Raw genomic sequence first — 18,000 nt, 5'->3', positions numbered from 1 at the left:
GGCTTCAGAGCCGCTATGTGTTATACAACTTAGGATATCTAAGATAAGGAGACTGCTACAACAAACAAATTATGTGAAGCTTTTCTTGTCTCATGCTTGACTTCTATTCTGATAAGAGTATAGAAACAGTTGCAATTTGAACTGTGATGAAATTTCACAGCCACGTAAGGATGGTATCTGCTCATATGCTATGGTTTCTAGAATCTAATAGTGTTTTGCAGTGTTGTCATACTGCATCACTGACACACAGCTACATGCATTCAGATATCAAACTGAAGAAGGAGACAGCTGTGTTCCCTTAGTCAGCTTTGCCCCAAATTAAGCTTCATCTAAGAAAAGTATGCCTATGCCTATACAATGTAATAATAGGTGAATATGACTTCATTCTGTACTCAGAGCTGGTGGTAACAAGTGAAATCACCACTAATAATGCCAAGCTCAGAATAGTAATTTACAGCTTCTGGCAGAGATGCACTAGGAATGACTGTATAACCCCTCATGACCCCAAAGCCCAGGCAATTTGAGAATGAATCCACCAGGAAAGAATGGTGTCCTCTAAATCCTCCTAGTGAGGAGGTACCCAAAGCCATTTGGGCTGAAGTTCAAAATACTAATGCAAAAAATTCATCAATTCCCTCGTTTGTCTGTCTTGGAATATAACTCATCAGAGTCAACACAGATGTGGCCATATTGGTAAGTGCATCCCAGGAAGTTATTCTGTTCACCTGAAACTAAACACCTCCAGAAAGTCCTCCAACCATATGTGACTATATTCCCTTTGACTGTAGCAGGTCCTTTCACTGAAATGCTTCTGCATTTTATTTGAATACCTATCTATATTTAGATGCTTTATGTTCAAACTAAGTCACACCCAAACAGCATAACTCAGTTGCTTGCTCATATTACCGAGTACCTACTGTGGGGTCCTAGGACATTCTACTTTACCTTAAGCTGCTGCTCTAGGAAAACAGAGGTGTCCCTTCGGCCCACTAGCATACCTACCTATCCTTTGTAAATGTTTCTGTTGCCTCACTGTCCATTAAATGGCAGCAGATATTTATTTTTAGAAATCAGAATCAACAAATAATATCTGTTGGCAATGAGAAATCCAAGTTGTGTGTCAGGATATTATTGTGACCGAGTAATGAGCTCCACTTCTCAAAGAAGAAAGTTATTAAGGTGGCTCTGGCACCACAAAGAGGTAGCTCTGGTGTTGTTTCTTTACCTATCACAAATGTTGCTGCTCAAGGCCTCTCTTACAACCCTTTTTAGCACTCAACATTTAAGAAACCAATGATGGATTTGAGTTAACCTAGAAGAACCTCCCTGAAATATGTGAGCCACTTCCTTCATATCACCTGGGGGTTTCTGCAGTACCATTTCTTTTGATATTCTTTCTTTGATTTTTATTTTTATTTTTTCCACCTTAGTAACTAGATACTTTTTTTTTCTTTCTTTCTTTAAAATGAAATACTAAAGGTGAAAGTATTAAAAACATGGACCATCTGTTATTGTGTATTAGGACAGCCCTGAATAACAGGAATAATGCAAGTAGCCTTTAACAACGTATCTTTGAAACTTAAAATCTCAGTGGTGCAAGTTTGTAGTACCAAAATCCCAAATCCTTATCCAGTAAAGTCACTAACATGTTGTTTCTTTCTCCTCAGAAAGAAAAGATGAGTCAGTCCTGCTGAGATATGAACATATGGCTATAACAAATCTAGATACTCAAAGCCTGATGCTTCTGTGATGATTCTGTAGGACAGTGATGCCAAAATAACTTGCATTGCTAATTAAGAAGATGGTTTTTAAGATGTTAACTTTTGTTGCCCCTTAGTAGTTAAATTGTTTACTGTCTATACAAGTTTTGATAGCAGATTCTACCTCACTACTGGCTTTCATTTTCACATCTCACACCAAAATTTATCGAAAATGAAATTTGTACTGTAACTTCAACATCTTAAAACATCTTAAGAGTGATCTCCTAAGCTTGTATTTGGGAACAACTGACTAACACATACTGATACGTCTTTGGTATACTGCTCAAAACCTTTGTCAGTAATAACATTTATAGTAGTATGGGAATTTTTTTAACAGTTAAAGATAAATCTGAATTCTTGGTTTCAGCATTCTCAGACTGAGAAATTATCCCCTGAAAACATTTAATTAACACTGTAAGATAATCATAATAACTTACTTTTTACACACCAGTTTATTTAAATAATCTGAATTTATATTTAACTCTATGTAACTGTAAAAAGCAGCCCAGAAGAAAAAAATAGCAAATACAAAACAAAAGAAAACAAAAAACAGTGGACCATGAAACAAAAAGGATTGAGTTTATGATTGGTTTTGTTCTCATTTTCTGTTTTATCTCATTGGATTAATTGGTGAGAACTGAATGGCAGGTTATTTTTACAGTCAGTGGGTTCATGGCACATTTCCATCTCTAATATTATCTGTTTCTTTTGTTTTTCTTCTCTCTTCCAGGCACTTTTTTACTTTTAATTCATGGGGACAGCAAAGTCCTGATAATTTAAAGTGAAGAACCTCATGTTGCTTGTACTGGAGCAGTAGAACCCATCTCTGGTTTAAATCATGAGAGTAAGACTTATATTGTATCAAAATATATATGCGCACTCTTCTGTCTGAAGCTGATATAGTTGATACACTATTTAGATAAATCCATATACATGACAAAAGCTAAACCAAAAGCTATTCAATTACAACAGATATCACATATCTTTCTCCCAAAAGCAAACTCCATCACTTCAGGTAGCATCAATTTTCAAGACCTGCCCAAGGGAATTTTCAGCCCAAAAGCCTATTAATGGATTACTTTTGTACAGCGTTGCAAAAATAGCACTGGTATTCTTCACTGAAATTATATCTCTCTTCTAACTTCTCCAGTTGCTAACAATTCTACTGCTATCCTTGTTCTAGACTTACAGCATCATAGTGCCCTTGATTCTGTTCATTTCCTTTTCCTCACAATATAGATGGCATTATAATAATACTTTTCACTTTTCTTACCTTGACTATTGTTCAGTCTTTTCTTACTGTTATTATTATAAGAAAGCTGTTGTTCAATCTTTAACTTCCTTTTTATTATTAATTTGACCTTTCTGAATCCTTACTTTTTCCAACTCCAAGACAACTCAAAAACAATATGATTTTGTGATGCAAGCAGCACATGGTCAGTATCCTGCCCTCAACTGTTGGGAACAGAGCTGTGTTTTTATACATCACAGCTTTCCATAGCAATGTCTTCTTACGCTGAGCTACTAAAAATGTCTTATTAATGCAGAAGGATATTAAGTTGTCTAACCCACAGATTAACTTCATGATATTAAAAACATACTTTCATATATATTCTTGAAAAGAGAGGATGGAAATGAGATTCCTCATTCTACTCATCTATATATTTATAATAGTTTGCTTTCTGTATAGGTCTCTGACATTAAATAGCAGAAAAAGCAGAAACTGGAGCAGTTTGTAACATTATGCAGCCAGTTTTATACTGAGTAGCCAACAATGAAGAATTCTTCCAACAGCCATTAAGAGATGATCCAGTCCTGCTATCTGAACAGACTCATCTCCAAATGCAGGTGTCCAGTTCCTCTTGAGGTCTCAGGTGAAATGGGAAATCCCACTGAAGGACCCGTGGAAGACGTGTGCCCATCTGGAGAGGCAGCTGGGGACTATCAAGTGTCCCTGTATACCTCTAATGGAAAACTCAATTGAGTCTACAGTGTCTGCAGAGATGTGGAAGTAATGCTAGTTTCCTCTAGTTGTGGAGTGCAGAGATAACCTTATTTCTTAAGTGATGTGATCTGTGTATAAAGACAGGCTGTTTTTCTCCCCCCTAATTGTTTTAGCACTGATTGCAATACATGTGATCTGCTTTCAGTAGCAAATCTTAGATTGCTCTAAACAAGTTAATTATATTTCACAACACTCTTGTGCAGTAGACAAATATTAGTATTTCCATTTTGCAGTCAGAGAAGAAAGGAGGAGAAGAAAGGGTAAGTGACTTACTGAAAGTTAAACAGTAAGTCAGTGGCAGAATCAAAAATACTCCAGACTCTCCATCGCAGCTTGAATTCCCCACAGATCACTAACACAAAATGTGAGGATGATAATAAAAGCATGACTTTAAGGCTTCAAACTGGGAGAGCTACCTTACACAAAAGATGTGTTTGCGAAAAGAGCTTGTACCAAAATTTCAGAGTTCCGAAAGGTCAATGTTGAGATTAACATCTCGCTGAAAATTCAAAGGGCTTTGATAATCCGTATCACTGCAATGAGGATACAAAAAACAAAAACAAAAAACCTGGAGGCACAAATGACAGATCAAGACTGAACTCCATTTTCTGCCTACTAACATCATCACCTTGGAAAAAACATCAAACTATCACTCTGCTTGGAGATAATTCCTGAGCATACTGGAAAGGGTCACATCTATCCTCTCCTAGGAAGAGGCAGCAATTTTAAGCTGCTAATTAGAAGGAAAAAAAATGATATTCCTGTAATATCCAGATGTTTTGATCAGGATGAAGGATGTTTAAAAATATATAAATATATAAATATATATTAAAAATATATATGGAAAGACTTTGTAAGCCAACTTAAGTATGGAAAACAGGGCTGTGTAATGAACTGCAAGAGGAGGGTGGGAGATGAAGGAAGAAAAGAACAATTGCAAGAGTTTGAGTCCTAAATGTATGCCGTCCTAAATGCAATCTTACATTCCAAAATGTTTAGATGAGAATTTGTGTGACATACTAATTACTGTGAGGACTGCATTGCCTAAATTGCACCAAATAGGAGAAGCAAAAAATCGATAACAGGCAAATCAAATGCTCTTTGATAGCATAAATCCAAGTTGATTCTACCAGTAAGACAAATGGCAGGATGTTTTTTCTTTTTTTTCCTTCTTTCCCCCCCCCCCCATCCCCCTCAAATGTGAGGATACATAGTATGAGATCCTGTACCCTACTGAGTGTCCAGCTCTGTGAAAAAACTCATTTCTTCTGCAGGAGCCTGTTTGGGATTATGTTTGGGATATGAGTTAACCAACTCAGTCAATGTGTATGAACACTACATACATTCTCTTGTGAGATTCTAGGACAATGTTCACATTGGAATGTTAGAAACAAGTCCTAATAAGTTTTGTGATGGCATTTGATAGTGAATGGAGTTATACAATACCTAGGATAAGAGGGGACTTCCCTAAGAGAATTCAAACCTTAGGTACTGCCAGGTTTATGAAACAAATGGTTTATCTAGACAATACATTCATCAGTTACAGGGACTGCAGAAATAATTTCCATAGCCATGACAAGTGAAGATGCTACACAATAGGATAAAAGTACATACAGTTATCACCATGCCTTATTTATTCCAGTCTAACAGTCTAGAAATCAGACCAATTAGCTTTCTGTAACACATGAGCTCTTATGTTAAGTTCACTATTTCAGACTTGTTCCATCCACAAAGTATTTCTATGGCATATTGATTTCGCTGATGTGAAGTGAGAATAACAGGTTTATGTGAGACAAAAATCTACCAGCAAATTTTACTTATCTAAATATATATAGTACAGTCACCATTACAGAATTTGAGCATTAATTCCTTTCAGTGTCTATCATCCCTACCTGGAATCAAAAACCAGCAGTATAATCAGTCTCAAGCCTATCATATCCCCACAACAAGGGCTGTGGGCTTTAGAAATGTTTCTGGAATAGATAGATAGATAGATAGATAGATAGATAGATAGATAGATAGATAGATAGATAGACAGACAGACAGACAATCCAACAAATTTTGCCTTGACTAAAATGACCTAAACAATCTTTGAGATGCCATAGCTCTCACTTTCATCCTCAGAACATTACCTTGTTTACCAGAAACATTGGCTGAAATATTTCAAGTAGTGTTAGCACAAGTCTGCACAATTTATGCTAGACAGAAACATGGAAACTGCATGTCCTCTGTCTGACTAGAACAGAGCACTGTTGCACGAAACACACTGCAAAGAGCCTGCTACTGGAGTGTGAACATTCACTGGACACAAGTTTGGCTTTTAACACTGAGGACTCTTTGTATCGTTTCACTGATAGATTTTTAAACATTGATCTAAGAAAATAGTATCCATAACATTATATCCTTCTAAATTTGTACCTGCAGAGAAGAGACTACACGTGTGACATCAAACTACTCCCGTATTGATTGGACACTAGACAATTTTTCCTTATCAATTTGCCTTTTTCCATTCAACTGATTTTTATCTATTTCCTGAGTCCCACAGAGAATTAGAAATTAACATCTCTTGCTTCCTTCCTGGCTATGCATTAACGTCCTTGCTGCTTGGCTAATGAAGTCTATACACTGAGGGAAAATAACAGGTAGGATCCTGCAGTCCTTACCAGGGATTCAGCCTGACAGAGGGGGAGCTTGCTGGGTTTGAGGTCCTTAACCAGTTAGAATACCTTGTGGTTCTGGATGCATTATTAAATTGTGACCAACCACCTGTTGGACCCATATGCTGTAAAGCTGTTTGCCAAGCAGGGGGACTGCATGCAGAATACCAGCAGTACAGCTCCTTGCATGTATTGTCAGGGGATGGGAGGGAAGGGCTTTTGGCAGTAAAAGGCATTTTGCAATGCATAAAATGAAGTAAAATGAAGCTACAGAAAATACATTCAAAAAGGCACCTGGGAAGAGCAAATTTTCACCACACCTGGTTTTGACCAGGGATAGGGAATATGCTCCTATTGAAACAACCAAATTTGTTAGTGCTACTGCCCATGTGTTGTCTGTGAAGCTGAGGGTGGAGGAGGCTGATGTGTCGACTTCAGCTTTCACCTAATTAAAGATGTAGTAAGGCTTAAACTAAAGCTTAATTGCATATACTAGGCAAACAGCACACCAGATCTGCTCAGCAGAGAGATGTCTATTATGCTGTATTTCTTCTACACCAAAAGAAAACATTTCTAACGGTTCTTTTTTAGACATTAAGACACAGAGAGTGGCAGACAAATAGACCACTAAAACCAGACCTGCAGAATAAAGATGAATATGTAAAATCTATGCTAGCATTTCATACTTCCTGCAAGCACTGCCGTACAGCAACTAGCTGCCAGTAGCTCTACTGCAGCCCTCAATATATGGCTCCAAGTTGCTCTGCTCCTGTATCAATGCACAGAAATATGACATTGCTAACAGAAATATATACATTGCTAACAGGATTTTTTTCAGTTATTTCTTTGGTAGGATACAAATGAACTTCTCCTGTGCCCAGAAAAAAAGAAAAGAGCATTTCACTGTGGTTTGTTTTAAAACACAACTTAGATCATTTTATTTGAAAACCACTGCACTGGCGTAAATCACCTGCCACCATCACACAAACACTCCCCAAGACAGACTCCAAGCCTAACTACAGAGTTAATCAAACTATCCACTTGGGCTGAGCAATTGTTTACAGGACAGCATAAAAAGTCAAAAGGTCCCTTTGGGCTCCATTATTTAATGTGTGTTTTTATACTGTCCACATCATGGGCTATATTGCAGCAGCATTTTGCTCCAGTTGCCTGCCAGCGTTTACCATTGAGGAGCCCTTAGCAAGCTGTCACATCTGTGTCCACTCCTGTACCACCCATTTAGCAGAGACAATGATGACCAGAAACAACAAAGGAGCGACAGATAAAACAAACAATGCTCTGAGCCAGAGATCACAGCCATCCCAGGCAAGTTTGCCATGGAAATACTCAAGAAAAAGGAGGGAAGGAAAGGGAGATATCAAATACAGAACTGTAAAACTTACACCTAGATGAGATTTTAACCGCGTACCCACACAACCCCACATCTTTGGAGCAATTTCTAACGCCCTGGTAGGGCTCAGCAAGAAAGAACCAACAGAGCACATGGGAGGCAGACAGGCACACAGCGTCTCCTCCCATTTGGAGTCAAATAGTCTCCTGCCAGTCACGAGACGGAAGGAATAACACTAATAATTGCTATTATTGTAATAATGATAGTAATAGAGATTCACCAACCTTGAGGATCCCAGTTCACCTGTTTTCTTGGAGTCTCGATTGGAAATTTCATCGCTTCCTTTTTGCACGGGGAGGAAAAAGAATTAAATAAATTTCCCGACCTTCCTGTCTCAATGCTGCAGTCAAACAAATTAATTTCAAATTATAGGGAGCCTGCGCTGTTTGACTGAGGGGAACTGGTGGTTGCCAAGGCAAGCGATACACAAATAAATCAAAGAAAGTGGGGAGGGGCGGGGAAGGGAGTGGGGCGGTGGGGTTTGCAGAGGGAGGTGAGGAGGGGTGCGGGAACCCCAGCAGAGGGGGAGAGTGGAGATAAGGTAAGGGCAGGAGGGGTCGGGGCTGGGCAGCGTGTGCTGCTGGGTCTTGGGCTCGCCCGATCCCTTGCAGATGCTGGGGCGGCGTGGTCCCCGCTGCAGCCCACCTGAGGGGCTCGGGGCTGAGCAGCCCTCGGGAAGCGAGCCAAGCCCACCCCCAGGGACACCTCCCACACGTACACACCCCAAAACCGAGCCCACGTCAGCTTGGTCGCAGCACTAGGAGAGTAACAGGTCAGCCACCGGGGGCGAGCCGCAGCGGCATGGCCGGGGGAAGGCTGGGCAGCCTCAGCTGGGTGTAGTAGCAGCCTGGCTCGCTAAGGACAGCCGAAGCAGGAAGGATGGGAGGAGGAGAAGAAGGAGGAGGGAGCCACCCTATAGCTTGGAAGGGAATTCACCGAGTCCCTCTTCGCACTGCCTTAAAAAGGGAGTGGGAAGAGACTGCGAATCCCTTTGTGAGGCGGCGGCGGCGGCAGCAGCGCCGGGTGCCCCGGGAGGGGAGGGGAGGAGAGGCTTCCTCCGATACTTACTGGGTCACCGGCCCCGCAGGAGGATGCAGGCTGCTTTGGCGGAGTTGGCAGCCGTAGCCACGCTCGACTAGCTACTAGCAGCAGTAGCACATGGCAGGAGCACGGCGGCAGCCAGAGGCTCCGCAGCACCGGGGGAGGGGTAGGGCAGGGATGCTAAAAGCCGGCAGCCCAGCCTAAAGCGAGCACCCCAACCGACCGGGGGTTCCCGATCCTTGTGTTCTGCCTGCCCCGCCCGAGGGACACGGATAGACACCTGGCGTCCAGGCACGGCTGAAAGATGTGGTCAGGCTGAGGGGAGGGGGTAGGAGGGCTGGGAGGAGGCTCCGGGGTATCAATACCCTGCCAAGCCCCTAGGCGCTTTAGAAAAAGTGGAGGACGCTGGGATCTCCCTTGTGCCTTTACCAGATATTTACTACTTGCTCAATCTGCAGTTATCCCTCCTGCTCCTGTTTTCCTCAAATACAAAAAAAAGGCTGCAAACACTTTACACCAGAAGCGTTTTCAGTTAAAGTTACAATGTATGCCTCAGCTTCCCTCCTTTAACCAGGAAAACAAAACCCCAGCCCATCTGCAGGGCTGAAGGAAGAGTGTGAAAGGTTAACCCTGTCCTGCCTCCTGTTTTTCAAACTGTGAGAAGCAGATAACTCACTGGGAATGGTTTGTGGGAAATATACACATATTTATACTGATCGTGTGTCAGAGCCCCATACTAGAATCAGACCTAAAGTCTGCAGCCAAAAAAAAGCCTTCTGAATTTCCAGGAATTAAGTTTAGATTATGAACTTGGTGCTTAAGACAATTTTTCTTCCTGTGCTTTTAGCCCCATACTTTTTGCCCAATTGCACTGTCTTGTTTTCCTATCTGTTGCTCAGCTGTTAGTCAACCTTGTAAGAAGAAAGAGAGAAATCTTACCCAGGTGAAAAATTAGGCAGTCTTAAAGTGTGTGGTTCTCCTTGGGGAAATCTCATTGTGAAGACTTGCATGCTCTTTACACTTCCACATTCAGAAGGTAAATAACACACACTACTGTGTTCCTACTCTTTGTTCAACCCTGCCTAGGAAGAGAAAACCATTATTTGTGAATCCATCACCTTCATTTGGTAGTGGCAAGAAAGTCCTTTAAAGCAGTATGTAGTTTGGAGGTACTATATGAAAGAGAAGTGCAAGTTTTCCTGGGGGGAGGTGCTGGGTGTCTTTTCTTTTCTTAATCCAAGCACCCCCGTGGCTCTTGTTTTGTTCTGTACAGGAGGAGGCGGGAGAGGCTGCTCCAAGGAAGAACACGGTAAGAATTATAATGAGCCTGCTCAGTCAGACTTGAATTTGAGATGATTGCAATGATGACACCAGAAGAACAAGGTATTTCCTTTGCAAGTACCCTACGATGCATTCTGAAGAGGCTTTGGGATTCCTGTTGACATTACTTCTGCAAACTGAATGGAAAAAAATTGAGAGTAGGCTTTGCTAATTGTGCAGCATGATTGCTTGAGTCATGACTGGAAATCTTTTTGCTATTCTAGTAACCTAGAAAGACTTCAGAGACTTCTGAACCCCTCATCCTAAAGGACTTCTAATGTTTTATATATATAAATATATGTATACTATATATATATATATATGCGTATGTATACGCACATGAATACATAAAATATACACGTGCATATCACATTTCTTCAGTATTCCAGTTCCCAGTTTATTATTAGTATGTTCCTATTGTATTACTGGTAAAAACTTATATATAGACAAATATTGTGATTAGGAGCTCCACCACTCTAACCCAAGCAATACACTGTCTTTTTGCCATAAATACTAACAGTTAACTGATGAGGTAGTTATTATGCTGTAATCATCTGTTCACTGAGAACTCACCCAAAATCAACAAACTCAAACGGCTCCTGAAAGGCCAACAGCATTTAATACTTGCTAACATAAGAATGAAATGAACCTATAGTCTAGAGGTGAAATCTTCAGGCAATTTCATTACCAAGCACTTGCAAATAAACAGATCCTGACTGTTGCTGTCTAAAAAAGCCTTAAGAACCTTATATTATTAAACTGACCCTAGAGAAACATCATATTTGTTTGACTTAGGGTATCATTAAAACACTAAGTTCATAATAATGAAACAATACCCCGTCTTTGTTACCACCCAATGTTCCCATATTCCTTAAAAGTATCTATAAGCTTTACAGTAACTTTTGCCTTGGCTCCAGCTGTACAGTTTAAAAATCTCGTGGTAAATTGATTGTGATTTGTCAGGTACAGAAATACATGATATCATACGATTGTTTTGCAATTTTTTACCATGTTATGATCATGGAAATCTTGCTCGATTATTTCAATACCTCAGACCTGTAGTTTTATCTAGTCGGCCAATTTATTCCCAAAGTAACTCATTTAAAATCAATGGGGTTACTCCAGAGATGGATTTGGCACAATGAGCGCATCTTTCACTGACAGCACAGCTGTTGCATAGAAACGTAACTATTATCTTATGCAAATAAAGGGCCTTTCACCCCTCAGTGATGTTGAATTCTCATGATAGGAAGAACTGGTGCCTTGAAGTTATAGTGTTTCAAGCTGCTACTCTGTCAACTTTTATAAGCTAAATGGATTCAGTAATGTTTAATATTTAAATAGGAGACCACCAAGAAATAAATAAATAAGTAAAATAAAAAATAAAAACACCAAAAAACTATAGCATAATCAATCTATGTATCTATGTAGTACTTGCTTAACATTTTTCAGGTCTTGACTTTTTAACAGTAATTTAGCAAACCAGTTTGCCTAAATTCTTCAGATCTTACATCCTCAGAGTTGATGTTAGATGAGACCCAGTGTCTTGTAGGGGTTGACTTGCAACCATCACAACACAACAGACAAGACTCTTTCTATTACATGCAGTCTCACTGGCAGAAGAATAAAATGCTAAGTTCCATTTTATTGTTCAAAAGTAATATGGAATGAGTGATTTTAAAGCTGTTCTGGTGTAACTGAAAGAAGGCCACAGTGGAACGGATGAATAAATATATCTTATACCTAATTAAATCAAGTGAATAGGAAGTAGAAAATATATCAGTGGTACTTAGGAATCATCTTTTATGTTCAATTTCTTGGATATACTGAAGGGATAAGGTATGGTTAGGTGGAAATCTTTTGCAGTCTTTGTGTAACCACGTTGCAATATGCACATATGTGTATGTAACTATACAGTTTTTGGTTAATTACACAATTGCTAGAAATGTGCTATTTATGATTTTGAAGATTGTTTTTTGTTTAGTATATTGCCAGTGGACTGCTCTTATTTACCCTAAGACTAAGAAATCCGAAGTATAAATCAAGTGCAGGGCATTCTGTTCTTTATGTTCTATATGCTCTATCTTCAGCAGTATGAATTTGGACAAGATCCAGTGAAGAAAAATTTCATAGCTTTTTAACCTCCTAGTGTGTAGGAAGACTTATAAAGCCTTCTCTATAGAGTAACCTGAATAACTTTCTTCTGATGGTTTTCAGAAGATTTAGTGTATCTGGGAATCAAGAAGTTAACTAATAATTGGGATTACCTCATACTGTGCAAGGAAAAGAACTTGCTATTGTCTTTTACTGCTTAGTGTTTATTAGAAATCGTTAAGTCTTGGTTTTCATTCATGCAGAGATGAACCCATAGAACTGCAAGTCTTTATTGGCATAAATGATTTTTATGAAATCACTGAGTCTGAGGCTTTGTAAAAGAGCCTTTGCCAGAACAGGATCAGCACAGATCTGACCTGTTTAAGTTACCACAGACAATCTGCAAATTCCTTTGGCCAGTGATACTAAACAGAATACACTATGGATCCAATCTCTCATATCCTAACGCACCATTCATATTCCCAACCTCATTGTAAGCAACCATCCCCTAAATGCCAGAACTGAAGTGAGGGCGCCTGGTTTGCATTTTGTAATTATCTACTTCATCCTCAGTTCTTTCCTGGTAATAATTTTTCATTAGCCAGACTCGAGCTCTCAGACACCTGTTACACCAGACCTTTTATTGTGCCAGCAAGGACTGAAGTGGAATAGGTAGCTCACATTTTTGTTCTACCTTTACCATGCACATTATTACTGTAATAATATGATGTAGCATTTTGTTCAGAAAGGTCTGTCATGTAAAACAAGTATTAACTCAAGCTCCATAGTACTGAATCTCTGATGGAACCCACTTACATCTGTTTCATATTAGTTTAATTTGACTTCAGTACAATTACTCCTGAATCACGGTCATGGGAGAATTACAATCTGGCCCTTAGTTTTTTTCCATGATGTCTGCAAAGAATTCTCATAAGATCAAAGTCTGATACGTAACAAAAATAGAAAGCCTGATTAATAAAAACAAGCCACCAAAATCATTTTAGAACAGTAAGCAGTACTGTTCTCTTTCCTCTTATCATTTTTAAAAGATTTATTACTAGATATCTACATGAAGCTTTACCTTAGCAGGTCGATAACTTTCTTCTATATTAAACGGGAAATTTGGGGGTTAGCTTTCAGAGATACCTATGTTTCTCTGTCACTCACATCTCTAGCAGAGTCGCTCGAGGACGGGAGCTGCGTACAGAAGCGCGCCCAGCCCGCTGTTGGCTTCAGGACCCTGGACAGTTGAAGTCGGCCACGGGCAGGAGCTGCGGGGGAAGAGCCGCAGCCTGGGACCCAGCCGCCCTGCTGCCTGAGCGCCTGGCCCCAGGCACTTTTTTCCCAAGTCCCAAGCGAGAGACTGGCCTGCCAAGGCGATGCAGAGCCAATGCAGTGACAATGCAGGCTTTCTAAAGCAATTTAGCAGCAGGCACAGGGAAAGAGTAGCATATATCTGGATAAGGAAAATAAGAGATGGCAGATAAAGGGAAGAGGATATCAGAAACACCGAAAAGAGTAATGGGCAATCATGTTATTGACAGATGTAAAAAGAGAATGGGAAAACCCAAAAGACTGTAATATAATTAAAGGATTGGATTATTATCCAATGGCCTTGGCAGGAAAAGAGTAAGGAAAAATGGGTGGGACATAGGCTCTTCAGATTGAAAGAAGAATGGTGGATAAACGAGTGAATGTGTTTAATACACTAGAGAAATATATTAAATCACATCTGCATATAAAGAAGTCATTCAAGGAATCATCTACAATTGCACTACTGAAGAACAGCAAGGAAAACAGAAGTTAAGTTTTATGTATCTGATTGTTGCTTTAATATTTCTTTGTTTAGTGTCTTCAAATTGAAAAAATACACTTACAAAGCTTTGTACTTAAAATACATAAGGATCTTGGGCAAGACTTCAGATTATTTTCCTTACTGCAGGATAATCTGACTATTCCCTACCTAATCTGCAGGACTAGTAGAACTAAGTCACCTACTTGCTGACTTACCTGTACTTGCACTTGCCTTCCAGCAACCATGATGTACAAACTTATCAGTCAGTAGGGCAAGGTTAGGGGCCACACACATGCACAAAGGAAGTCAGTGCTGGTCTCAGAAGCAATGTCTTGACACGCATCCTAATGAAAACTTCCATCGTTTCTTAGAATCAAGCATGCCAGTAAATGTAGCTGTTCCTTTCAGTGTTCCTCACTATATCATCCCAGAAGAATCATCACAGAAGCTTATTAAATGTGTGCATTAATACAACTATATAATAGTTCAAGCAAGGAGGAACAGTCTGCACAGACGCTATTAAATGTGACCGGTCCTCCTACCATTTTCAGTTGTGCCTTTTTCTTCTCTACTCTGAACAGCAAGGGAAGAAAGATGATATACTGAGCATTTAAAGAGCTGACTACAACACCTGCAGTAATCATCATCATTTTGACAGTACTCAGTAGAGCTTTACAACTTCCTAAATTAGGCAACATATTTATCACTCACATAGTAAGAAGCTGTTCCCAAAATGTGAAGGTAATAGTATTTATTATGGAGCTGTGGAACAGGGATTGAAATAAGGGTTCAATTTCAGTTACACTCCTACAACTTTCCTCCAGCTTCTCCCAGCTTCATAGCTGAGTACAGTCATCTTTCAGCCAAACCACATAGATGCAGAACTTTTGCAGTCAGTACTTCAGCCACTGTTTGAAAGGTAACACTCTGAATTGCTTAGGTCTTTGTATCTGCATACAACTAGCCACATCAGCACTAGACCTCTTGAGAAAAAGGTTTTGAAATAGGATGGCATTTCAAGCAAAACCAAATCAATAAATTAATATTCCATTGTAGGAAGAGCGGGGGCTATGTTCTGAGTGTAAATTAGAAATTATTAATATTTATTACAGGAGCTGTGCCAGGCACTATGATGATAAGCAGAAAAATGTCTCATGATGGGATATCTTAATATACTAGGAAAAAAAAAAAAAAAAAAAAAAAAAAAGGAAAAAAGAGCTATTCTCACTTTTCTCAAGATACAGTAGTTGCATCCCAGTTTGTATATATACACAAATCATACACATGCACATATATATAGCCATGAATAAGAAACAGAAATACAAACCCATGAGTAGAATCTTCTGGACGTGGGGAAAAAAAAGGAAGTACTGAAATGACTAGATTCATCCTAGTATATAATGTCATCTTCCACAGCAACTACCCTGATGATAATACTCTCCATTTCACTAACTGTTTTGCAGTATCTTGTGAGATAACATATAGTGGGATTACAAGTTTAGCTGTAACATGGCAAGAGACTGCAGTGTTATTCACACATGGCATACTCTCACCAAAGTGAGAAGCTCGCTGTGAATCAATCCATAGGCAGTGGCTTCTCACAGTTAGCAGATCTGCTACAGCCTACAGACCAGCAGGTGACATGCATTTCATTTTGCTACCCATGAAAAGAAGTGTGTCACCCTACATAATTATAGTAAGCTTCTGGGCTATATGTAGTATGGAGATATAAATGTAATGATGAGGTTGTGTGAATTGGAAATTGTACCAAGATAACAAGTCTTTATGCTGAAGATTAGAAAAATAATGTGCATAAACTTCCTAAGCTAACAATTGCAGGTTCTCTGCAAGCTGCCTCCTTTGTATATTTACATTTTGAACACAGACATTATTTAAGTATTTTACAGAGCATTTCAGGACTGCCTCCCTGCTGATCTAAAACAGCTGCTGTTACTGCTGTATGTAACATATAGAGAAGTCTTGGGATCTTCTGTCCAAAATGAACAACAAAAAAAACACTATATACTTTTTACATCTTCATGCTGTATTTTTCTATAAAGATTTCATTTAGTAATCTTCCTTACTATACAAACAAGACATGGATAATCTCTAGCCCAAAGATTTAACACGTTTGTTAAAAAGATAGATCAAAATTACTCGTACTACAAAATGCATGTACAAATCAGATAAGCACTTCCTTTTACTATCCTTCTTTCTTTCTTTCTCTCTTTTTTTAATATCACAAAGAAATAGTTTCACAAGGCTATCTATTAAGGCACTAAGGCACTCCTCCAGCCCTCCTCTGGAACACTTCTTTGAAATTCTAAAGAGTATTGGAGATTGGTGACTGTTTTATTACAGCAGCTGTCAACCAATGTGTTCAAAAGTGACAAGTGCTTTTCTATCCACAGATGAAGAAACCTTGAAAAAAACAGTTTTCAGACAGTGCTAGGTATTCATTCCAAGGGAAAATAAAAAATAAAAAATAAAAAATAAAAAAAAAAAAAAGAGAGAGAGAGAGAGAGAAAAGATGCCCTTTTAAATTATTTCCAGTTGACCAGTAAAGAACTCAGGAATACAATGCAATTGCTCCTGACCAGGTTGCTAAAGTTATCTAGGCAAACAACATCAAATGAGTCAATAGCAGTTAGGCACCTGAATATCTTGTGAATCTCATTTTAAACATATAACACCAAATCCCTCAGTACTCTAACCATGCTTACAAAATAAAAGAAGTAAAGAATTTAGCATCAAGCTAAGTTGCAAGCATTTTGAGCAATGGAAGACAGTGGAACAAATGAAGGTTCTGTCATCATCATAACTAACTATCTACACAAACAGTGGTAATCATTTACTCAATTGTAGAGTTCAGAAGTAATGTAGAAGTGTACATTTATGGTACAAGTTTTCTGCATACCAAGTGGGAATTCAGTGCAGCCACAGTTACATAAATCTTGACAGAAATTTGATGCTACTAACATTAGATGCTGCTAAATATATAAACAAGCATGGAAGTTTGCCATTACAGGTCCTTGTTAGATAGATCAATAATTTTCCTTTGCCAACGCTTGTACTTGATATTTCAAGGAGAAACATTATACAGCTAATTCTATTCTCTTCTGCATCTTCCAGTTGAGTATCTGAAAACTATCCTGTAGCAAAAAAAAAAAAAAAAAGGATAATGTAAAATCTTCTTACAGATGAGATTACTGGTGTATAGAATGGTCTAACAGCTCATTTAATTTCATGAAAATCTTGAATAGAGAGAAAAATGGAAACGAGATTTTTCAAAGCCAAACACTTAGCCAGGAAAAATAATAATAATTTTATGATGTAAGAATCCAGACTGATATACTGAAGAATACTGCTGTTAAAAAACAAACAAACAAACAAAAAACAAACAACAACAACAACAATGTAAGAATCAAAACATACATGTATCAGCTATTATCATTTACTTGGTAGAAGTATATCTATCTCTGCCAGCAGTTCATTCCATATAAAATATTCTAAGCATAAGGCTATCCTCCTTCTCAATTATCACGAATATCAATAAATTATGCCTGTCAGCCACTTGGGTTATAAACCAGCACTTCATATTAGTTTCTGGCAAAATAACATCATCCTTTAATTATAATTAATACCTCATTCTTGATTTTGTAGCAGTCCAAAAAGAACATATTATAAAGGCTCTTTAATTTTTCATTTTATTTTATCACAAAAATCCATACCTGTTAATGTATAATTCTATGTCAACTTCATTTCGCTTACTCCAGTAATTCTCTGTTTTGAAAAGCAGTGGCCAAAACTGAAATACAGACATGGTCATTAATAATCTATTGCAACTTTTACTCATTTACAATTTTTTTGCATATTTTTTTTTCAGGCTTTTTCACATATTAACACATTTATTTCCC

General features: G+C 38.6%; 1 protein-coding gene and 1 long non-coding RNA gene across 4 annotated transcripts in view; one reads left to right on the top strand and one right to left on the bottom strand.

Moving 5' to 3' along the window:
- KCNK10 (potassium two pore domain channel subfamily K member 10) overlaps nucleotides 1–9,180 on the bottom strand; it is a 54,255-nt gene extending 45,075 nt beyond the window's left edge. The window contains exons 1-2 of one of the 3 annotated variants that reach the window (XM_072338310.1): nucleotides 8,902–9,180; nucleotides 8,058–8,115 (exon numbers count right to left, since the gene is read on the bottom strand). In XM_072338310.1, coding sequence (XP_072194411.1) covers nucleotides 8,058–8,109 — 52 coding nt within the window. In that variant the 5' untranslated portion in view covers nucleotides 8,110–8,115; nucleotides 8,902–9,180. Of the gene's footprint in view, nucleotides 1–8,057; nucleotides 8,399–8,555; nucleotides 8,850–8,901 lie in introns of those variants that run through there. The other 2 variants (XM_072338309.1, XR_011903759.1) reach the window with 2 other exon arrangements.
- Nucleotides 9,181–9,783: 603 nt separating this feature from the next.
- Nucleotides 9,784–13,786, top strand: LOC140253005 (uncharacterized). Its single transcript, XR_011903761.1, has 3 exons — nucleotides 9,784–9,910; nucleotides 10,148–10,183; nucleotides 13,464–13,786. It is a non-coding gene; the product is annotated as an uncharacterized lncRNA (long non-coding RNA).
- The last annotated feature ends 4,214 nt before the right edge of the window (nucleotides 13,787–18,000 follow it).

This window comes from Excalfactoria chinensis, chromosome 5, assembly GCF_039878825.1.
Source record: "Excalfactoria chinensis isolate bCotChi1 chromosome 5, bCotChi1.hap2, whole genome shotgun sequence".
Classification (NCBI taxonomy): Eukaryota; Metazoa; Chordata; class Aves; order Galliformes; family Phasianidae; genus Excalfactoria; species Excalfactoria chinensis.
This window is presented reverse-complemented; position numbering and strand designations above follow the sequence as displayed.